The sequence below is a fragment of the Zootoca vivipara genome, chromosome 6 (genome assembly GCF_963506605.1).
Source record: "Zootoca vivipara chromosome 6, rZooViv1.1, whole genome shotgun sequence".
Classification (NCBI taxonomy): domain Eukaryota; kingdom Metazoa; phylum Chordata; class Lepidosauria; order Squamata; family Lacertidae; genus Zootoca; species Zootoca vivipara.
Genome location: NC_083281.1, coordinates 17,155,721 through 17,179,689, shown reverse-complemented (window position 1 = coordinate 17,179,689; position 23,969 = coordinate 17,155,721). Strand labels below are relative to the sequence as shown.

The window sequence follows — 23,969 nt, the reverse complement described above, 5'->3', positions numbered from 1 at the left end:
GTGAGAAGCTTAAGTCAAGTGCTGTCCTCTTCATTTTCGAAGTTGAGCAGTTAAGCAAACACTCTACTCATTGCACAAGTGTGTGCGCACAGAGTGAGAGAGAAAAACATTTACAAAGCAACAATTGATGTGAGGGGTTGAAATGGTTGTAAAAATACACTGATGGTTCGGGAAACCCTATCAGGCTCCTCAGTGGTCGGAAGGATGGGTGAACTCCCACCAAGGAGAAGCGAAGCAAAGGCAATGGTCGTTTATTCTGTTGCAACCGGGTTCCCTATACAAGCAGCAACAGGAGGAGGAGGAGGAAGCTCTATGCAAGGCAAGTCTGGATTTCTTACACCCCTAGGATTGTGGGGGGTCCTAAACGCCATGGATCCGTCATTTTGCAAGGTGAGGGGAGTTGCATTGGTGTGGAGTCCAAGGTGTAAGGGTTGCGGGCAAATTGATTTCTCCAACCCACAGAGATCCCATTGAAGATGATCTTTAATGACATGACCATCAATTTCTTAGGATAACAAGAGGGCTGGCGATGGGATGGGAGCTTCTCTAATCCAAGTTCTTTCTCCATGGGAGGAAGTGGATCTGTCCTGACTAGCGTCTTCAAAGATGGAAGGAAGGAGACGAAGGGAAGAGCGCTAAGGGCAGGAATGTGTTTAATAGAGAATAGCATCTGATTGCATTGCTTCCATGAAATGTTGCATCCCAGGTACAAAGTTCCCATTCTCATTTCCAACACTGATTGTAAGGCGGGAGAAGCAAGGTTATATAGTGACATCTAAAGGATACTAGGCGAATAAAGTTCACTGGCGGAGGAGCTTAATTTCTTCTTCGCTCGCTTTGAGAGAGAGCCACCAGAGAAGGCTGTATTACAGCTACCAGCCCAGAGTGGCCCCTCATTTACTGTAGAAGAGCATAAGGTGAGGCAGGTACTGAGGTCTCTGAATCCAAGGAAGGCTGTTGGCCCTGATGGCATCACTGGACGGGTGTTGAGGGGCTGTGCGGACCAGCTGGCGAGGGTCTTTACTAAGATCTTCAACAAGTCCCTACACCAGTCTATTATCCCACCCTGCCTGAAGTCATCAACTATTGTTCCTCTGCCAAAAAAATCCACAATTAGTAGTCTGAATGACCACAGACCAGTTGCACTTACTCCGATTATTATGAAGTGTTTTGAGAAACTGGTACGGAGTTACATCATTTCCTGTCTTCCATCGACATTTGACAACTCCCAGTTTGCATACAGGGTGAATTGATCCACGGAGTATGCCCTCACTACCACACTCCATGCCGCTCTGTCCCATCTGGAGCAGCTGGGGAGTTATGTGAGGCTGGTGTTCATGGACTTTAGCTCTGCTTTTAACACTATCCTCCCCCATAGACTGATGTCCAAACTAGAGGCGCTTGGACTTTCTAACTCCATTTGTCTCTGGGTTTTGAAGTTTCTGTCGGACCACTCCCAGAGGGTTAGAGTAGGGTCATATATGTCCACAGCCCTTAGCCTTAACACCGGCTCCCCACAGGGTTGTGTGTTGAGTCCCCTGCTCTATACCCTCTACACCAGGCATCCCCAAACTGCGGCCCTCCAGATGTTTTGGCCTACAACTCCCATGATCCCTAGCTAACAGGACCAGTGGTCGGGGATGATGGGAATTGTAGTCCAAAACATCTGGAGGGACGAAGTTTGGGGATGCCTGCTCTACACTTATGATTGTACAGCTATCCACTCTAGCAACAAAATCATCAAGTTTGCTGATGACACCACTGTGGTGGGGCTCATTTCTGGGGGGGATGAGTCCGACTATCAGGATGAGGTGGAGCAGCTCTATGGTTGATGTGGAGATAATAATCTGGTCCTTAATACTGTCAAGACCAAGGAACTGGTGGTGGACTACAGGAAGAAAAAGGTGGACATTCAGCCCCTGTATATTGGCAGGGACCGGGTGGAGAGGGTGGCTGTGTTTAAGTTCTTGGGTGTTACCATCGAGCAGAGAATGACCTGGAGTGCGAATACCACTGCTCTGGTGAAGAAGGCCCAGCGGAGAATATATTTCCTCAGACTTTAAAAAAAAGAACAAGCTGAGTGAGAGACTGCTGGTGTCCTTCTACCGAGGCTCCATAGAGAACATTCTTACATACTGTATCTGTGCTTGGTTTTCCAGCTTCACAGTCATGGATAGGAAAGTGCTCCAGAAGATCATAATCACAGCCCAAAAGATTATCGGTCATCCTCTGCCATCTCTGGAAGAACTATACAACTCCCATTGCCTTCAAAAAGCAAATAATATTTTACAGGATTCATCTCATCCTGGATATAGTCTTTTTGCACCGTTGCCTTCGGGCAAGAGATACAGAACAATTCAATCAAGAACGAATAGATTAAAAAAGTGTCTATGCAAGAGCTATAACCATCTTAAATGCTGTAACTAAATAATATGATCCCGGAGTTGTGATGGGTGTATGTGTGTGTGTGTATTCTATTCTATTCTATTCTATTCTATTTGATATACTGTACAGCGGAACCTCGGTTTTTTAGCGTCTTCGAAGCTGAACGATTCAGTTTTCGAATGCCGAAAAACTGGAAGTAATTGCTTCCATTTTCAAATGTGGAAGAGGCTGGTGCGATTTTAAGGCAGTGTTTGACCTCAGAGTTCAGGTCTCAGTTCTTTCAGGGTGCTGTTGGCATCAAAATGAAAGCCAGGCTGGTGCCCGGAGGATGTCTTTGCAGAGCCTGTCCCCATTCGGGCCTTTCGTGCTCCTCCTGCTTCTGTATCCAAGAGAGGGAACAGCTCAGAAGCCAGCCCAGAGGGCCCCCCAAATAAGACCCCGATGGGTGCAGGCCATGCCCGGGGAGCCTGCTTGGCAGAGGGAGAGAGGGGGGAGATGGGTGCGCCCGGCTCGCCAAGGGTTAAAAGGAACTGAGCTGGATTTCTAGAGAGGACCAGGAATAAAGGGAGGAGGCTCCCCCTTTCTGCAAGGGGAGGGGGGCTGTTGTCTCTCTGCTCCGCCTTCTGGGATCCGGTGAGTCTCATTTCTCGTTGGGGAGATGGGGGGAGTCCCAGGGCTGCAGGGGAGGGTGCAGGGCAGCCAGGAGGGTCCTCCAAAGAAGACCCCACTGGGTGCCTGGCTCCTGAGAGAGAGAGAAGGGAGCCTGGGAAGCTCCGCTTTGCAAGGGTTCAAAGGAACAGCGCAGAAGGCCAACCACGAGAGCCATGGAGTCGTCATTATTAGGGACCCCCAAAGTCATCTAGCCCAACCCCTGGGACTCGAACCCAGGACCCTGAGATCAAAGAGACTCGTGTTCTACCAGCAGATCTCTCCTGTCTTATTCGGGTTTATTTCTGCAATTCACGTGGCTCCTCCTGGGTTCCTGAGAGAGAGAGAGAAAATGTGAGCTTGGTTTGCTCCAGCTTGCAAGGGTAAAAAGGAACTGAGATGCATTGCTAGAGTGGACAGGAAATAAAGGGAGCGAGGTCCTCCCGAGCCAAAGCCCCTCCCACTTTCCCAGGTTCCTCCCTGCAAGAGGGGGAAGGTGGCTTTCGTCTCCTCTGCAGGAGCCGCCTCAGTTTCCCTTCAGGGACCTGGTGAGTTTCCTCACTTTTCTGGCTTAGGGTGCATTGGGGGAGAAGTGGGGCGGGGGTGTCCCAGGGCTGCGGGGGCGGGTCCATGGGGAGCATGCGCAGTTCCTGCAGGGGGATCCCCAAGCCAGGGACAAGAGGTTCTGCCCCGCTTCCACTCTGCAAAACCAGGGAGGCTGCAAGTAGCAGGAGGTCTGCAACTCTCTTCTTCCTTAGCATCAAGACGCCGCTTGCTCCTGGGGGAGGGTCACTGAGTCAGGAAGTAAAGGGCATGCAAAGGAACCCCGATGGGATTGAGGAAACAGCCACGTTCATCAGCCCAGGTGGCAGCCAGATGGACACCTTTGGAGATAGAAATAAAAATTTGGTCTCTATGATAAAGTCCTTCCATGTCACAGTGCACAGTTAGACCCATTGAACCCCCTCTCACAGGAGGAAGGGATGGCCACCAAGCGAGATAGCTTTAGAAGAGGATGAGGCCAATTCAGGGAGGAGCAGTGGGTTAGCAATGGCTCCTGGCCCCCACAATTGGAGGCAGCCATGCTTCTGAATGCCAGCTGCTGGGAAGTGCAGGGGGAGAGAGTTGCCCTTGGGAGAGAACAGGAGGCTGGACTGTCTTCACCCTAAAGAAAAGCAGAGCCCAACCTGGTGGTAACAGAATAAAGGATGTAAGGAGGGAGCTGCGTTGACTGGGTGGGCACAGAGGAATGATGAGGGGAACCAGCTGGGGAAGGCGGCTCTGGGCCAGGGGAGGGGTTTGGGGGCAATGATGACTGGTCAGAGGGAGAAGACTGGGAGGAGGAGGTATCTGAAGCTGAAGAGGTAACAGGGCTCAGTGAGCAGGGAGAATCTGTGGCAGAGAGCAATCTAAACCCAGAGGCAGGAGAGTGGGATGAGGGAGGCCAAGAGGTAGGGATGATTCCAGCCCTGCCCACAAGTTATTTTGCCCCACCCACTTGGCTCTCGGGGGGGGGGGGGGTTGGCCAGGTAAATATCTGACCCTCAGAATAAAGAAAGAGGGACCCACTGAAGGCGTCTTGAGAATATGGGAGATTCTAAGTGTTGGAACATGAGGCAGAAGCAGGAAAGAAATGTGGGTGGGAGAGACCCCCACTATTGCCTTGGGTCCCAGTGGTACTTAGCACAAACTCATCCATTCTGACTTCCTTCCTTCTTCTTCCTTCCTTTTTTTTAAAAAGAAAGATCAGTCTGAGTTGTGGTACAGTCCAGCCCTGGTTCCTAGAAAGACTCATCCATGTTTGCCCAGGGAACATTCACCCAATTGTGTATTCATTTTTATCAGAAAAAATGTATTTGCTTTTTAGGATTTGCTAAAACCACACATTAGGACAGACATAACTTTCAATTTCTTGGAGGTGTCCTGAGAACAGAGATGGATGAGGAAGACTCGGCTGGCACTGAAGCAGGAAGAGGCCATTCCATCCTAACTCATAGCCATGGAGGAATCTGGGGAAAGTCTGTCCAAAGGATCCTGGGTGATGAGGACGTCCTCCGCTCAGATGTGCAGAGCCAGCAGCTCGGGCGGCTTTTCTACCAGGAGGCCAAAGGACCCCGAGAGTTTTGCAACCAACTCTATCACCTTTGCTGTCGGTGGCTGAAGCCAGAAAGGCACACGAAAGCTGAGATCCTGGACCTGGTGATCTTGGAGCAGTTGTTGGCTCTCCTTCCTCCAGAGACAGAGAGCTGGGTGAGGGAATGTGGAGCACAGACCAGTTCCCAGGCAGTGGCCTTGGCCGAAGGATTCCTCCTGAGCCAGGCAGAGGAGAGAAAGCAGGCAGAGCAGCAGGTGAGAGAGACTTTCATCTGGATACTCCCAAGGGGCTCAAAACATGAGGGAGAGTATTCCCCAATTCTATACTAAATTGCCCATCCTTTGCCATTCCAGTTCTAATCTAATTCTTTTGAATGCTTGTTGCCCTTGCAGGGGAAGGATCTGTTTGCAGAAATCAGTCTTGATTCCTCTGAGGTAGACAGAACTCCGTTGGACTCCAGAGAGAGGCCACTGGGTAAGGAGGGAGGAGTTTTTTCTCTGGTCACATTTTGTGAATTCTTTTCATCTTTGGGGGGGAGGTCACAGGGGACCAAGAGCCCAGAGGAGGGGAGATGTATTTTTGCACAACTACAGTAATATTTGAAATGGGTGCAGTGCTGGAAATGTAATGAGAAGGAAGGAGATTTTTATCATATGTGGTGGAAATGCGAAAAAGTTAAAAGATTTTGGGAAATGATATATAATGAATTGAAAAAGATTCTTAAGTATACTTTTCCCAAAAAACCAGAGGCATTCTTATTAGAAATTATTGGACAAGAGATTGCAAAGGAGGACTATATAATATTTTTGTATGCGACAACCGCGGCTAGGACTTTATTAGCCCAAAAATGGAAAACTCAGGATTTACCGACGATTGAAGAGTGGCAGACAAAAATTATAGACTATGCCGGGCATGTCAAACCTGCGGCCCTCCAGATGTTTTGGACTACAATCCCCATCTTCCCCAACCACTGGTCCTGCTAGCTAGGGATCATGGGAGTTGTAGGCCAAAACATCTGGAGGGCCGCAGGTTTGACATGCCTGGCTATGCGGAACTAGCGAGACTGACTAGCAGGATCCGGAGCCAGGGGGAAACAAGGTTCCAAAAAGACTGGAGTAAATTTGTGGATTATATGGAAAAGAACTGTAGAAGTTTAAAGACACTTGCAGGACTGAAATAAATCCTACAAATTGATTTTAAATGGATGGAATAAAGGAACTGCGAGATAAGAGCTGAATAGAAAACCAAATGAGGGGAGGGAGGGAAGTCAAGCTCGGCAGAGCATTGAGAAGGAGAAATTTGGAAAGAATTGTTAAAAAGATAGTTGTGTGTGTTGTATTTGTTTTTGAATGTTTGTTTGTTTTGTTTATTGTTTTAAATGTGTTTATTTGGAAAATTTAATAAAATGCTTTATAAAAAAAATAAAAAAAATATTTGAAATGGGTACAAACATCCACATTTATGTGGCAACTCATACTTTTTTGAAGGCCCACTGTAGTTTTCTTTCTGAGTAAAGCATGCACGTACCTTTTTCTCTCGTAGCAAGACCTGTCTGTCCATCTTTTCTTGGTGGCGAAGGGGAAGCTGACATCACGGAACTGGATCAGGTAGGAGGAAGGAGCCATGTGGGGAAAGAGGATGTCGTGGACGGGTTGGACACAGAGGAATGGTGGAAGGAACCGCCAAGGAAAGAAGGGTTGAATGCTAAAATAGGCTTCTAAGCAGTTTATACACCATACCAAACAGTGGCCAGGATTCACATCATCAGTCGCAGAATGGGGCTTCCCCCCTCTCATCCCCATATTGTTGCCCCCCTGCGCACCTTGAAGTTGTCTATAGGGCATCAGGAGGGTCCTCCCCACCCATCAAGAGCAGCACAGAGGGACAGAAGAAAGGGGATCCTACCATGTGGCAAAAGGAAATGGTTGTTCACATGATTTGAAGAACATCAGGTTCTTAATGATCTCATGAAAATACACACTGAATAATTCCATTAAAACATCAAAATATGCATCCATAAAATGTGCAGAAAAAGATTCCCATTAAAACAGAACATTCATTAAGAGGCAGAAAACAATAGAGTAAAGTATAACAGTTCACCTTTATTTTGTCTAAGAGGACAACCTTTTTCTTTTAGGGTCCAGTGTGCTTTGATGATGTAGCTGTGTATTTCACAGACGAGGAGTGGGCGCTGCTGGATCCTAACCAGAGAGCTCTCCATAAGGAGGTTATGGAGGAGAATTGTGGGATCTTGGACTCTCTTGGTAAGATTCTCGGTTGCCTCATCCTACCTGCTTTGAAATTCAACACATCCCTCTATGGGAGGAGCCTCTGATATTTCGATGGGGCTCAACAGCAGCACCTGAGATTGTTGACTGTTTTCCCTGTGAATATTCTTCCTCCAGTTCTGCTTTTTCAAAGCATAAAACCCAGCCAGACGGGTGGGTTATAAATAATGAAATTATTATTATTATAATCATGCGTGTCCCCCTCCAAGATGGCCCCCCTTTCACTCTTGAAGGCCTGTCCTGTCTGTAGCCTCCCACAGCCACCCATTAAGATGAAGGGCCTCAGGAAAGCAGCCATTACTCCAGCAGGGCTGGGAACCATCTGGCCAGATGCAGAGGAGAAGAAGAAGGAAGACTGACTGCATTCCTTCCCCCTCAGACTCCATCCTTGTCCCCCCCCCCCAATAGGGCCAGGGCCTCCAGAGTTGCATGGTGCTGAGGAGGGGAAAAGGAGCTCACCAGAAGACCCTCCTGTGGAGATAAGACCATCCTCACATATTTTTTTCCAGGTTCCTCTAAACTGCCCAGGGCATCTTAAATGTAGGCTTCAAGGTGATTCAAGAAGTAGCTTCTGTCAGATTTTTTGTTTCTGTTCTTGCTTCTTTCTGTCCCTGGTTGACTAAAGAGATGAGTGACATTGGAGATTCCACAGATGCCATGATTGGGCCAAACAGAATCCTTCCCAGAAAAATATCCAGATTTTTTGAATTTTGAATCTCAGGAAGTGAACCCTGTAGGAAGACCTCACATCTAACTCCCTTCAGTTCTTTCCCTGTCACAAGCATTAACCAACACTGCTCCATAATTTGCGGATCCATTGCTTCCTGAGGCTCTAATCTGTTTGTCACTTAGTTGCAGGTGGTGATGAATTGGAGATGAAGAATGAGGGAGACCACGAAAAAATCCATACAGTGGGGAAGTCATATCCATATTCAGAGTGTGGAGAGAACTTCAGTCAGAGCTCCCATTCCACTTCAAATCAAAGAAATCCCATTGAGAATAAACCCTATCAGTGCCCAGACTGTGGAAAGAGCTTTACTCGAAAGGACAGTTTCACTTCCCATCAGAGAATACATACAGGGGGGAAACCCTATCAGTGCTTGATATGTGGAAAGAACTTTGTTCAAAGAGGCCACCTCATGGCCCATCAAACAATTCATACAGGAGAGAAACCCTATCGGTGCCAAGAGTGTGGCAAGAGCTTCAGAAAAAAGGACAGTTTAACTACCCATCAGAGAATCCATACAGGGGAAGAACCTTATCAGTGCTTAGAATGTGGAATGAGATTCAGAGGTAAAAGCCAGCTCACAGTCCATCAGAGAAGTCATACAGGGGAGAAACCCTATCAGTGCCAAGAGTGTGGCAAGAACTTCAGTCACAGCTGCCTGCTCATTGTCCATCAAAGAACTCATACAGGGGAGAAACCCTATCAGTGCCAAGAGTGTGGAAAGAGCTTCAGTCGAAAGGACAGTTTCACTTCCCATCAGAGAATTCATACAGGGGGGAAACCCTATCAGTGCTTGGAATGTGGAAAGAGCTTCGTTCGAAAAGGCCACCTCATGGCCCATCAAACAATTCATACAGGAGATAGACCCTATCAGTGCCAAGAGTGTGGCAAGAGCTTCAGAAAAAAGGGCAGTTTAACTTCCCATCAGAGAATTCATACAGGGGAAAAACCCTATCAGTGCATGGAATGTGGCAAGAGCTTCATTCGAAGATGCCACCTCATGGTCCATCAAACAATTCATACAGGAGAGACACCCCATCAGTGCTTGGAATGTGGAAAGAGCTTCAGAAAAAAAGACAGTTTAACTTCCCATCAGAGAATTCATTCAGGGGAAAGACCTTATCAGTGCTTGGAATGTGGAAGGGGCTTCATTGACAGACGCCAGCTCACTGTCCACGAGAGGATTCATTCAGGGGAGAAACCCTACCAGTGCTTGCAATGTGGAAAGATTTTCACTTGGAAAATATGTTTCACTTCCCATCAGAGAAGTCATACAGGGGAGAAGCCATATCAGTGTTTCGAATGTGGAAAGAGCTTCGTTCGCAGAGGCCTTCTCAGTGTCCATAAAAGAATTCATACAGGGGAGAAGCCATATGAGTGCTTGGAATGTGGAAAGAAATTCACCCAGAGGGCCCATCTCACAACCCATCACAGAATTCATACAGGGGAGAAACCCTATGAGTGCTTGGAATGTGGAAAGAGATTCATTGAGAAGGCCAAACTCACAATCCATCAAAGAATTCACAGCGAGGGGAAACTATTTCAGTGCCAAGAATGTGGAGAGAGCTTCATACACCAGGCCCATCTCGTTTCCCATCAAAGAACTCACATTGGGGGCAAATTATAGTACTGGAGACTTTTTAGGAGACTTTAGTTTGTATGAGGTAAGGATTGTAGCTGGGTTCCTTGCCCCATCTGGTGCCCCATAGCTATTCCTAATACGTACCCAGAACTGTGACTTATAAGTTCTTGACCCAGGCCTTTAATGCCTTCTTTACAGTTTCCTTTCTCTTGTCAGATCAAGATGAGCAGGTGACAGCAAAGGTTGCAAGGCTTTTAGCTGGGACAATTAGAATAAGATCCACTATTTGACTATTGACTCAGAACCCTAAAATGTGTTTTATATAATGGATTTTCATTTTTATTCTCTGTATATCGTATTGTTGTTTTATTGGTATGGCCGGTGGCTGACGCAAATAAAGATTTATTCATTCATTGAATATTTTCTTCATGTCATGCCCTGGGGTGAGGAATAAGAGTGATTTGGTGACACTGATGAGGTTGCTGTCCATGCTGAGCTTTCCTAGGAAGGATTTGGTGTGAAAATTGTGGTAGTTGAATGAATATTAGATATTATAGATTTTGATTCTGTTCGAAGTGTCCTAGTATTTATTGCATTTAGCCTTTTCGATAGAATGTATGAGGCTTGATTTGTGTATGCCTGCATTTTGTAATCCGCATGCCACCCTCCTGCATTGTGTAAAGCTGTGATGTGTACATTGCCTACCACTTCCAGCCTTATCTGACCCTAGAAGGGCAGGTGATGTTTTGGGAAAGAGGGAGGAGTTGAGCAACCACCAGGGTTATATTGTGACATCTAAAGGACACTAGACAAATAAAGTTTATTTGATATACAGCGGAACCTTGTTTTTTTAGTGTCTTCGAAGCTGAACGTTTCGGTTTTCGAATACTGCAAACTGGGAAGTAATTGCCTCCGTTTTCGAATGCACTTCAGATGTCGAACATCTTCCACTGCATGTTTTTCAATTTTTTTCCTTTGCACCTCAGTTTTTCAAATGTCTTCTGTAACGGATTATAGTTCTACATGGTGATACCAATAGTTATACGTAAGTTTATCTAGAGGTTCCACATATCACAAGAAGGGTTGTCTTTGCCTATAGCATTTTGTCATAGTGAGAAATGAAGGACGAAGAGGATAAATCAATAATGATTAGATGGGCACAAGACTTTGGACATAATCTACAATTTGACGACTGGGAAAAGCTATGGAAAGTAATATTGAAATTTACACATTGTTCTTTGTTGAAGGAAAAATATATGAAAATGATGTATAGATGGTATATTACACCAGTCCAAAAATGTATAAAACTGGGAACAAGATGTGTTGGAAATGTAAAGAAAAAGAAGGGACTTTTTACCATATGTGATAGGAATGTAAGAGAAGTTAAAAAATATTGGGAAATGATGTGTAATGAATTGAAAAAAATGTTTAAAAGGACTTTTGTTAAAAAGCCGGAAGCCTTTTTATTAGGGATTTTAGGACAACACATACCAAAGAAGACTAAGAATTTATTTATGTATGCTACAACTGCGGCAAGAATTTTGCTAGCACAATAATGGAAGAAAGAAGAAATACTAATGAAGGAACAATGGCAAGAAAAATTGATGAGCTATGTGGAACTGGCAAAATTAACATACAAACTTTGTTAAAAGGACAATCGAGACTTTAAGCAAGAATGGGAACTTTTTACAAGTTATCTGAAGAAACAACAAAGAGACTTAGACTCACTGGCAGGATTTGAATAAACATACTGTACACAAATTGTATTAGTATAATATAAACTTGAACATTATAAAAATAACAGTTACAATTGTAAAACATGCAGAAACAATATAGATCTATAAAACAGTTATGGGAGCTGGGGGAAGTCCTGGGGGGAGGGGGAATGGGAAAAATGGGGGGGGGAGGTATTTGTAATGTTGAGAATTGGTATGGATTTAAGATGCTTTCAATAAATTTATTTTAAAAAACCAAGAAGGGTTGTCTTTATTTGGGAAAGTAGCAAACACTAAAAGGAAAATGCTTTGTTAGAAAGAAAAAATAAGATAGTAATACCAAAGGAAATGGGGTTGGGAAGAGGTTGATGCAGTTTAAAGGCAATGTTTGACCTCAGAGTTCAGGTCTCAGTCCTTTCAGGGTGCAGTTGGCATCAAATTGAGAATAAGAATTTATTATTTCTACCCCGCCCATTTGGCTGGGTTTCCCCAGCCACTCTGGGTGGCTTCCAACAGAAGGTTAAAAAGGTAAAGGTAAAGAGACCCCTGATCATTAGGTCCAGTTATGGACGACTCTGGGTTTTGCGGCGCTCATCTCGCTTTACTGGCCGAGGAAGCCGGTGTATAGCTTCTGGGTCATGTGCGCAGCATGACTAAGCCGCTTCTGGCGAACCAGAGCAGTGCACAGAAACACCGTTTACCTTCCCGTCTGAGTGGTACCTATTTATCTACTTGCACTTTGACGTGCTTTTGAATTGCTAGGTTGGCAGGAGATTCCCGTCACGGAGATTCAAACCGCTGACCTTCTGATCGGCAAGCCCTAGTCTCTGTGGTTTAACCCACAGCGCCACCCGCATCCCTGTAACAGAAGGTTAAAAATACATTAAAACATCAGTCATTAAAAACTTCCCAAAACAGGGCTGCCTTCAGATTTCTTCTATATGTCATGTTGTTTTTGTTGTCGTTTAGTCATGTCCGACTCTTCATGACCCCATGGACCAGAGCACGCCAGGCACCCCAGTCTTCCACTGCCTCCTGCAGTTTGTCAAATTCATGTTGGTAGTTTCGATAACACTGTCCAGCCATCTCGTCCTCTGTCGTCCCCTTCTCCTTGTGCCCTCCATCTTTCCCGACATCAGGGTCTTTTCCAGGGAGTCTTCTCTTCTCATTAGGTGGCCAAAGTATTGGACCCTCAGCTTCAGGATCTGTCCTTCCAGTGAGCACAGAGCTGATTTCCTTCAGAATGGATAGGTTTGATCTTCTTGCAGTCCATGGGACTCTCAAGAGTCTCCTCCAGCACCATGATTCAAAAGCATCAATTCTTTGGCGATCAGCCTTCTTTATGGTCCAGCTCTCACTTCCATACATCACTACTGGGAAAACCATAGCTTTAACTATATAGATCAGGCATCCCCAAACTTCGGCCCTCCAGATGTTTTGGACTACAATTCCCATCACCCCTGATCACTGGTCCTGTTAGCTAGGGGTCATGGGAGTTGTAGGCCAAAACATCTGGAGGGCCGAAGTTTGGGGATGCCTGATACAGATTTTTGTTGGCAAGGTGATGTCTCTGCTTTTTAAGATGCTGTCTAGGTTTGTCATCGCTTTTCTCCCAGGAAGCAGGTGTTTTTTAAATTTCTTGACTGCTTTCACCATCTGCAGTGATCATGGAGCCCAAGAAGGTAAAATCTGTCACTGCCTCCATTTCTTCCCCTTCTATTTGCCAGGGTGTGATGGGATCCATGGCCATGATCTTAGGTTTTTTTTTATATTGAGCTGTCATCAAAGTTGTGTCATCTGCATAACCGAGGTTGTTGATATTTCTTCCGGCAATCTTAATTCCAGTTTGGGATTCATCCAGTCCAGCCTTTCACATGATGTATTCTGCATATACCTAAGTTAAATAAGCAGGGAGACCATATACAGACAGACTTGTACCCCTTTCCCAATTTTGAACCAATCCTGTTCTAACAGTTGTCCCACATAGAGATTTCTCAAGAGACAGATAAGGTGGTCAGGCACTCCCATTTCTTTAAGAACCCCCCATTTGACACAGTCAAATGCTTTCGTGTAATCAATGAAGCAGAAGCAGGGCCGGACCTACGGAAAAGGGCAGGAAACGCCATCTCCTGGCCTGGCCGCCTCCGTGGGCTCCTCCTGGGCCTGCCTGGCCATGGTGTGTGTGTGTGTGTGTGTGTAATCCAGCTGCCCTCAAACTCTTCCCAGCCCCAGACAATGGGGGGGGGGGTGAACGAGAAGCTGGGAGGCGAAGCAGCCAAGAGGGAAACTCAGGGAAACTGGCAACTGTTTCTCTCAGACACACGAAGACCCTGGCTGTCTCCAGAAGGGGAGTCATCCCCATCTAATAAAAGACACTATGAATTGAAAGTGGATGCCCTATGTACAGTCATACCTCGGTTTAAGTACGCTTCGGTTTGAGTACTTTCAGTTTAAGTACTCCGTGGACCTGTCTGGAATGGATTAATCCACTTTCCATTACTTTCAATGGGAAAGTTCACTTCTGGTTAAGTACGCTTCAGGTTAAGTATGCTTCAGGTTAAGTACAGACTTCCGGAACCAGTTACACTCATACTTCGGGTTAAGTACGCTTCAGGTTGAGTACTCCGCAGACCCATCTGGAACAGATTAATCCACTTTCCATTACTTTCAATGGGAAAGTTCGCTTCAGGTTAAGTACGCTTCAAGTTAAGTACAGACTTCCAGAACCAATTGTGTACTTAAATCGAGGTACCACTGTACTTTTGGGGTGAGCTGGCCTGACCAAAAACCCCTCACAGCTATGGGCAAAGGCTGGCTGGGGTTGGCTGAGCTGGGGGGCCTCCCAGCCTGATCCACTGGAGGGGCAGCCACCTCACTCTGAGCCCCCATCATTTCCGGGAAGGGGTTGGGTGAAAGCCGAGGGCAGGCTCCCTCAGAAAATGGTGGCCTCTCCTTCCTCAGAGGTCTGCTTGCTTGTTTGTATTTTAAGAAATATTGTCCAAAGATATACAAAAGTTCACACCAAATACGAAGTATCTTTTAATGATACAGCAGAATAAAAGTGCTTTTACGATCTACAGTAATCTTTTTTAAAAAAAGGAACAGTAGCAAAAATAAGAAAGAAAAGAAAGGGGGAAAGAAACAGAAGAGAGAGAAAAAAGAAATAAAATTGGAGGGGGGATTAAAAGACTTCTGGTTCTCTGTCCTGCAGCTAAATACAGTATCCACTCATTAATGTCCAACTATTTTATTATCTAAAAGCCAGTGATTTTTTTCAATCTTCAAATCCAGGTGTCACAAGTTCATTTTCTCTTTCATGCAAAAAGTCCATAAGGAGATTCGAAACCTTAGTAAATGTCAATAATGATTTTTCTCTAATTAAACACATTAGCTTTGCCATCTCACCTAAGTCCAATAATTTTCTCAACCATTTCTCTACAGTAGGTAGAGCTCCATCTTGCCATGTTTGTGCATATAACAACCTCGCTGCTGTAATCATATATTGGAATAATCTTCTACAGTCCTTTTCCAGATGTGCTTCCTTGGAGGTTTTTAAGTAGAGGTTGGATGGCCATCTGTCAGGGGTGCAATTCTTGCATTGCAGGGGGTTGGACTAGATGATCCTTGAAGTGCCTTCCAACTCTGCAATTCTATGAGACTATGAAAGCACAGAGCAGGGTTTAGTTCCGCTGCAGGGAGAAAGGCTTCGGCCACGAAGAGCTCACCTCTTTCTGGAATTTTAAGGTGTCATAAATAAGACGCATGTTCCTAAGTGCACAAGGTAAACATACTGTGTTTCTCATATTATAAGACACGTCTTATATTTATTTTTTCCTTAAAAACACACACTATGGCTTATTTTCAAGGGATGTCTTATTTTTTTCCTCCTCCTCCTGCCACGGCTGGCATTGCTGCTGCACCTATCACTATGTCTTATTTTTTGGGGTATGGCTTATATTCCTTGAATGCTTAAAAATCCTGCTATGGCTTATTTTATGGGTATGTCTTAAAATATGAGAAACAGGGTACATGTGCATAAACCACATGTCTGAAATGGTACATGAGAGCAAGACCAAGGCCATCTTTAGCCCCCAGTTCAACTCTAACCCCCCCCTTTAAAGCAGGTAGAAGGAAATTCTTGACAAAACCTTTCCCATTAGGTGGAGTTCTTTTCACTTACTAATCCCTCAAATCCACTAATAGACAAACTTCTCACCAACCCCCCAAATTTGTTCCAATTAGTTCCTGCCTCCACTCATTCTTCTCTGGCAGATAATGAACCTAGGGGGATACTGGGTCCCTTAATGGGGAGTTGGGCTGTACAACCCAACCCCCAAATTTTGTCTAATATCAGACTCAAGGAAGAAGCCACGGGCAGAGTCTCCCTCTTCAGCAGAGGCCTACCTAGGCTCCCTTGCACCCGGGGAAAGGAGCTGGGATACTCAGGGATAGAAGGGGGGGAGGCTTTGGCCTGCGATGCTCACTCTTCTCCCCTACAACAAAAGTGGGGGGCGGAAGTTAACTTGGGGCTTAGCCACACTTCCTCTTGGCCACTGCTTTCCCCTGGGGGAAACCACTCTCTGTCAGTGCAAACGACAATTTGGATTTCCCCCGGATAGCCATTTCTGCCAAATTATCGCTAAAGAGCAGTTTTTTTCCCTAGGAAAGGGGTGGGGGGCAAGGAAGAAACAAGGCACAGCACAAGTTTGGAGGAGCTGTCGGCTCCACAGCCTATTTTAAGATACACATTGATCCATAGGAAGCTGCCTCATACTGAGATCATTCATCCACCTAGCTCAGTATTGTCTAAACGGACTGGCAGCCATAGTTCTCCAGGGTAGGAACCTCTCCTAGCCCCACCTGGTGACACCATTGGGGATTGAACCTGAGACAACGGCATGCCAAGTAAGATGCTCTACCTATGGCCGTTCCCATTTAATGTCAGGTGCCAGTTTGGAAAGACCCCACATATAAACTGCAGGGATGGCTAAGTTGGGGCTAGAGATCTTTTGCTTTTCAGTCACACAACACATGCTCTGAAGGTGGTGTGTGCGTGTGGAGATAAAGGAAGAACTCCCACCTCCTTACAGACGTTCACATGAAGAACCAAACTTTTGGCGAGAGGTCGTCTTCATTCCCATCCATGGGCACTGGAGCCTCCTCAAGTGAGGGCTGCCTCTTAAGACTCAACGTGTGGGACCCCGATCCTGGCGCTGCAGTACAGAATGGTCATATCTCAGGGGTCCTTTGCTAGTGCCCCCCCACGTCCCGGTTTCACATTGGCAGGAAAGCATTTGTTAGCACATAAAAAAGTGCTGTTGGGGACCCCCTCGGTGGAGTCGGTTCCCTCCTCCCACCTCCATAACAGAACCTTCTCGACTTGGCAACTTTGGAACCAAGTGACTGTTGCATCATCTCTCGTTCCGGAGTCAGGCCGGGGTTCTCTTGGCTCCAGGGCGCGGCTGAACCTCTCTTTGCAAGAAGCCACGTTGCACCCGTGTTTCTGAGCTTGGGCGAGCCCAGAACGATGGTCACAATCGAGTCGGAATCGGACTTCTACGACGTGTTTGAGATCCTGGGGAAGGGCACCTTCGGGGAAGTGGTGAAGAGCTGGAAGCGCAGCACAGGCGAGATGGTGGCCATCAAGATCCTAAAGAACGACTCCTACCGGAGCAGGATCATCAAGAATGAGCTGAAGCTTCTGCAGACCATGTCCGAGGTGGACTCAGAGGAGTCCCACATCGTCCAGTTCCACGAGTTCTTCCACGACGAGCTCAAGTTCTACCTGGTCTTCGAGCTGCTGGAGCAAAACCTCTTTGACTTCCAGAAGGAGCACAACTTTTCCCCGCTGCCCGTCCGGCACATCCGGACAGTGACCATACAGGTGTTGAGGGCCCTGGCTAAGCTGAAGGAGCTCTCCATCATCCACGCAGACCTGAAGCCCGAAAACATCATGCTGGTGGACCAAGTTAGGTACCCTTTCCGAGTCAAGGTGATCGACTTTGGCTCAGCCAGCATCTTCAACGAGGTGCGCTACGTCAAGGAGCCCTACATCCAGTCCCGCTTCTACCGGGCGCCCGAGATCCTGCTGGGCCTGCCCTTCTGCGAGAAGGTGGATGTCTGGTCCTTGGGCTGTGTGATGGCCGAGCTGCACCTGGGCTGGCCCCTCTACCCTGGCAACAACGAGTATGACCAGATCCGGTACATCTGCGAGACACAGGGGATGCCTAGGCCTGCCCTGCTCAACGCAGCCAGAAAGGCTCACCTTTTCTTCAAGAGGAGCCAGCACCCCGAGGTGGTCAACTCCTGGCAGCTGAAGACCCCGGCAGAGTACCTGGCCGACACCAAGGTGAAGTCAGTGGAGAGGAGGAAGTACGTGCTCAAGTCCCTGGACCAGATGGAGACGGTCAACGTCCACAGGATGATCTACCCGGACACGGAGGCCCTGGCCGAGTACTTCGACCTGCGCAGCATGGTGGAGCTCATCAAGCGCATGCTGACCTGGGATTCACACGAGCGCATCACGCCCAGCGCTGCCCTGAAGCACCCGTATGTCTCCACCCAGCCGCTGAAGCAGAACTATGACCTTACCCAGTACTACCAGTTCTGCCTGCGCAGCCTCCACGAGTCGCTGCCCAGCCACGGCAAGACCGAGGAGGAGGCGCAGCTCTACGGTGCCATGGAAGAAGAGCGTTTCTACTCAGCGCGCGACAGTTTCCAGGAGGAGAACAGCGCCCATGGCATCCAGAGGACCACCAGCCAGATGGATGACCTCAGCATCGCCGAGGCCGGCCAGGAGGCACCCCTGAAGGTGTGGGGAGAAGGGCCCAGTGGGGGGCTGTATGAGCCGACCCACCCTGGGCCCCCGGAGGCGGCATCCGGCCGGCGCAAGCCTGTCCTGCAGAGCCTACGCTTGCGCCAGGAGCAACCGCAGCAAGAGCCCATCCCGGCCTACTACCGGAACCGCCGCGGCAGCCCCCGGCACCGCAAGGTATCCCACCATGCCAAGCCAGACCCCACCTTTGAGAACCTGATCCTGCTGGGGCAATACTCCCCCGAGGAGCCCCCCACGTGGGAGAAGGAAAGCAACACCAGCACAGCCTCCCTGCCAGAGTCCAACGCCAGGGAAGACCCCGGCTACCCCAAGGGCTTGGTGCTTTCGCCCACCACTCAGGTAACGAGGGCTGGGGAGAAGGGGCCACAGCAGGGTGGGGGGACTGATGTGGGGATCTCAGAGGAGCCGTGAGCCCAACAGTTGAGGCAAGGGATGGGTCTCGGCTGAAGATGGGTCTTGGGGAAGAGTCATGGTTCAGGGCAGGGCATCTGCGTTGCAGGTTCAATCACCGAAAGCATCTCTGGGTAGGGCTGGGAGAATCACAGAATTGTAGAGTTGGAAGGGACCCCGAGGGTCATCTAGTCCAACCTGCTGCAATGCAAGCATCTCATCCATGACAAATGGCCACCCAACCTCTGGTTAAAAGCCTCCAAGGAAGGAGAGTCCACCACCTCTCATGGGAGTCCATTCCACTGTTGAGAACCAACCCCAGGGGGCTATGGCTGCCAGTCCGTATGGACAATACTGCTTAAGATGGGCCAAAATGGCCTGACTCCCCTGTGTACCAAAGAAAGAGTCCAAGGCGTGTCCCCAAGTGTTGGAACTGGGCGACCACCAAGCCTCCGGGGCAACTTCCGCAGTGGGCTAAGCCAGGAGAGGGTGCACCTGTGGGTGAAGTAGGAAGGAAGGGTCTTCAGGGATCCATAAGGTGCTGGAAGGTCTCTTGGAAACTCTGAAAAGAAGGACACCAAGAACTCTGGCCAGAAATTTCAATGTTAGGAATAAATCCTACTCGTGAGTTACAGTCAAAAAAGGTATGTATTCTGGTAAGACTAACAGTCTTGAAGAGAACAAATGAATACAAACAAGGAATGAGCTTCAAGTTCACTAGAGTGTATGTAGTTTGAAATAAATGTTACAACTTAGAAAATGATAGTACATTACGGTGTAACGACACAAAAGGCATCAACTAATAATGTCCGTAAATATCAGTAGATACCTCATAAATTATGTAAGGGACCAAATGCTATATAATGCTATGTCATACTATAAAACTTAAGCCATGCCGATTGAGAATTTTGATGTAATCTATGTATTATTTGTTATTATTTGATATTTTTGATATTACCAGCTGATGAAGACGTTCACATCAAAACAGGGCCCTGTCTGTCCTGGGTTCTTCTACTGAATCGACTTGGCATTCCGGCTCTATATAAAACGACCCTTTTGAACACTTTTGGAATCGGACTGATATTTACGGATATTATTAGTTGATATCTTTTGTGTCGTTACACTGTAATGTACTATTATTTTCTAAGTTGTAACATTTATTTCAAACTACATACAATCTAGTGAACTTGAAGCTCATTCCTTGTTTGTATTCATTTGTTCTCTTCAAGACTGTTAGTCTTACCAGAATACATACTTTATTTGACTGTAACTCACGAGTAGGATTTATTCCTAACACTGAAATTTCTGGCCAGAGTTCTTGGTGTCCTTCTGTTCTAACGAGAACTCTTGGAAACTCTGGCAATACTTTAGTTACCAGGGCTAGGCTCCCTCCCCCTCCACCCAGATAGAAAAATGAGGCTGCCCACCTGCTCTCAGACCAACAGTGACTCCTTTTGCCCTCTGTATTGCTTTGCTGCTTTCCACACATGCCCCCTTGGTTCCACGAACTTAATAATAATAATAATAATAATAATAATAAATTTTTATTTATACCCCGCCCTCCCCAGTCAAAACCGGGCTCAGGGCGGCTCACACCAATAAAATTACAATAAAACATAAAAAGCAATTAATTAAAATACAGATTAAAATACAGTATTAAAATGCAGCCTGATTTTAAGTAGTCCATAAATCCAAGCCACGAGGGAGGAAAACACAGGGGTCAGACTAAGTTCAACCCAAAGGCCAGGCGGAACAGCTCTGTCTTGCAGGCCCTGCGGAAAGATGACAAATCCCGCAGGGCCCTGGTCTCCTGTGAAAGAGCGTTCCACCAAGTTGGGGCCAATACTGAAAAGGCCCTGGCCCTAGTGGAGGCCAATCTAGCCACCTTATGGCTTGGGATCTCCAGAGTATTGTTGTTTGTGGACCTTAAGGTTCTCCGCGGGGCATATTTCTCTCCAGTGCCCCCTACCCCACCCTATTAGAAGCATTATTCAGACCAGCGCTTGGCATGACCCACCAAGGAAGGCAGCATCGCCATAAAAATTATAAACATTCACAATTTATTCAAAAGCCACTTACAACTATTTAGCTGAATTAATTCAGCAAAACTGATTAACTTGGTCCAGAGATGCCTGATTTTCAAAATCTGACAGTCCTTTGGCAAGAGTCTTGTGTACCACATTCAGCAAATTCAGTCAAATCCTAACACGATGGATGGATGATATCAGTGTCTGGTTTAAAGACCCTTAGCAGGAGCCGTAAATCACCACCTCCAGCACCTCCCTGCCACCCATTTGCCTCTTAGCACCCCCACTAAGTAATTCCACTGTCTCCCCAGAGGGTGGGACCACTCCCTCCCTCTGGGAACTGTTGGTCTAGATCTTTCCTGCCTTCCAGACAAGCTTGAGCCAGGAGGAGCCTAACATTAAAATGCCAGGGTGAAGGAAGAGCACAAAGTCAGGGTGGTTTGAAGGTGCAGGGGTCCCCCTCCCTCAAGGTCTCCTTTCATGGCATGGGAAGAGCAAGGTAAAGGGGGGGATCTGCACTTTTCAGAGCTTGGTTGTCAATAGTTGCTCCCCACAGAAACAACTTGCCAGCCGCTTGCAGGACTCCGACCTCCCTCTCCCACTGCAAACACAACAGGGCAAGGGGGATTCCCAGCCTGTCTCCACTTTCTGCTTGGCGCATGGTGATTGCAGCACAGACATGCTCCTTGCCAACCTGCCAGGACCATAGCTTCACTCGCCTTGTTGCGGTTTTGGCTTGGAGGCCAGTGCTACCTTGACAGCAGCTGCTCAGAAGCCTGGAAATGAGGGTTAGGTGCCAACAGCCAGGGGTGGCGTTGTGGTTAGGAGTGTTGGGCTAGGACCTGGGAGAAACCAGGGCTCAAATTCCACCCCCACAACTCGGCCATGATGCTCACTGGGTGTGATCTGGGGCCAGCCACTGTCTCTCTCAGCCTTGCAGAGTTGTTGTGGAGATTAAATGGAGGGGAGAACAATGAACATCACATTGAGCTCCCTGGAGGAAAGATGGGCTAGTAAATGAGTGAATGAGGCTTGTGGGTAAATGGCAGAGAAAATTATGTGAAGATGAAAATAAATGGGGGTGCAGTGGGGAGTGAAGCCTGACATCAAAATATTCAGCAGGGGAAAGCAGAATTTCTCCATCCCTCGGCGATGGTGAAAAGGACACAGCTGTCTTATTATCACAAAATCCAGGTGAGATTCAGGTCACAGCGCCAGGTGTGGGGTGAAACCATTCCGCCTACTCCAGTGAACCACTGGCTACTCCTGGGTCTTGTGGGGAGAGAATTTTGTGCCAGCTTTGTGCTGCAGCAGCGAAAGAGGCAAAGCCCAACCTCTGGGAAGAGATGCAGAGTGAAACAGTATCTTGCTTCTGTGAGCTGTGCATGGGCTTAGGCACATCAGGAAACGGGTTGTAGTTCCAACTTCCCAGTGGATATAGCAGAGCTGGGGAAAAGGGCCAACTGCCTTACTCCCCACCTCCAAAAAAGGGACAGATAAACCAACAGGCATGATAAGGTGGGGGAATCTGTAATAGGGGATAATACGAGAAAAGGTTAGGGAGGAGGGAGAGAATATTATTATTATAGAAAGGTTGCAGTGCTTGGGACTTAAATTTAGAGAAAACATAAGTGAAAGAAGCTTCTAAAACTATTCATGCTGTGGGGAAAATTCATAATGCTAGATCAGGCATCCCCAAACTTCGGCCCTCCAGATGTTTTGGCCTACAACTCCCATGATCCCTAGCTAACAGGACCAGTGGTCGGGGAAGATGGGAATTGTAGTCCAAAACATCTGGAGGGCTGAAGTTTGGGGAAGCCTGTGCTAGATAGAACTCCTGGACAGAGGTTGGATAGCCACCGGTCAGGGATTCTGTAGCTGTGATTCCAGCATTGCAGCGGGTTGGACTAGATGACCCCCTTGGGGACCCCTTCCAACTCTACAATTCTATATAGCAATTATCTCCAATCACCTAGAGCTACTGCTTCACAAGTGCCCTGAAACATATCCTGGGGCTGCTCCCATGAATGCAGCACAAAACACAGAACCACAGAACAGCAGAGCTGGAAGGGGACCCCCCATAGCCACCTAGCTTGCAGGGAACCAGGGGCTGGTGTTGGACGTGGGTCCGGTAACGCGGTGCCATCTTTCTCTTTGGCAGAGAGCGCAGCCAGAGGTGTACGAGCCAGCCGCCCAGCTGCCTGGGCCCACCAGCTGGCTGCCGAAGGAGAACTGGCTGGCAGAGCATGGCATGGAGAGGGGCCCCCTCAAGGCAGTGCTGCACGCTTCCCGGAACCGCCACCAGCTGCAGCCGTACCTGCAACACATCGCCAGCCACCACTGACCCCGCGGGCCCTCCCCACCCCCCCACCCCGGACGAGGGCAGGCGCAGCAGAGAGATGGCCCCAGCCGGGGGCCCTCGAAACAGATTCCTTTGTAGCCACTAAATATATAGACTGTTCCTCGCTGCCCAAAGCTACTTGCTTTAATAAAAGCCACCTTACTCTTACCGAACTATGCGGAGCCCTGATGGCAGTGCGAAAAGGTGCACCAGGCTGGATGGGGCGGGGCGGGGCGGGGGGGGGGAATCCCCTCTATTCCCTGAGCAAAAAGGCCTGCCAGTCTGTCTTGGCAAACTGCAGCCTGGGCCCCCCGCCTCTGTCCTCCCAGCAGCGCCAGATGCACACAAACACACTTGACCACAGCAATAATAAACTCTTTATCCAATTGCAGAAGGCGTTGATGGCACATTTGTCTAGGGACTGGTCCACGCCCTACCCAGACCAATGCATGGCTCCCCACCCTGGGCGATGGAAGGGTCTCAGTCCCACTGGGCAGCTTCTGCTTTTTAGGCCAGCCACTTCCTTGTGGGCCCCATCAGCCCATCTGCTAGCTGGGTGCTCATTTCCCCCACCCTCGCCCCACGGTGGTTCAGACCGGCACAGCTCCTTGTGGGGCTGCCCATGGGGTTTGTGACCAAAGGGATTGTGCAACAGAGGCTTCTCGCACCCGCTGCATTGCCCCACTTGCAACACAACATCCCTGCAGGGCTACCAGGCTCATTCTCTTGCAGCCCCAGGTGGGAGGGAACCTGGGACGAAGGGATTACTTTCTAAAGGTCCTGAGGCAGGGCACCCAGCACTCCTCCGTTCAACCCACACCCCTGCGGTTTACTTGGGAGTGTAGAAGCACCCCACACTCTCTCCCATATCTCAGAAGGGTATGATGGTCACTTACAACTCCAGTCCTGAATTCCTAGTAGTGGTCGCCTGAATGC

At 47.9% G+C, this 23,969-nt stretch overlaps 2 protein-coding genes across 4 annotated transcripts; both read left to right on the top strand.

Annotated features, from left to right (window-relative positions):
- Window positions 1-3,053: 3,053 nt before the first annotated feature.
- On the top strand, window positions 3,054-11,601 carry LOC118087134 (zinc finger protein 260-like). Of its 3 annotated transcripts, none has more exons than XM_035119493.2 (6): window positions 3,054-3,581; window positions 4,952-5,382; window positions 5,521-5,602; window positions 6,671-6,735; window positions 7,266-7,392; window positions 8,269-11,601. In XM_035119493.2, the coding sequence occupies exons 2-6, from the start codon at window positions 4,969-4,971 to the stop codon at window positions 9,768-9,770; spliced, it is 2,190 nt and encodes a 729-aa protein (XP_034975384.2). In that variant the 5' UTR covers window positions 3,054-3,581; window positions 4,952-4,968; the 3' UTR covers window positions 9,771-11,601. The 3 variants fall into 3 exon arrangements, with proteins under 3 accessions (XP_034975384.2, XP_034975385.2, XP_034975383.2); XM_035119494.2 differs by having other exon boundaries at window positions 4,901-5,382; XM_035119492.2 differs by having other exon boundaries at window positions 4,775-5,382.
- Window positions 11,602-16,913: 5,312 nt separating this feature from the next.
- On the top strand, window positions 16,914-23,036 carry HIPK4 (homeodomain interacting protein kinase 4). Its single transcript, XM_035119497.2, has 2 exons — window positions 16,914-18,614; window positions 22,854-23,036. Exons 1-2 carry the CDS (start codon window positions 16,968-16,970, stop codon window positions 23,034-23,036), a joined length of 1,830 nt encoding a protein of 609 aa, XP_034975388.1. The 5' UTR covers window positions 16,914-16,967.
- The last annotated feature ends 933 nt before the right edge of the window (window positions 23,037-23,969 follow it).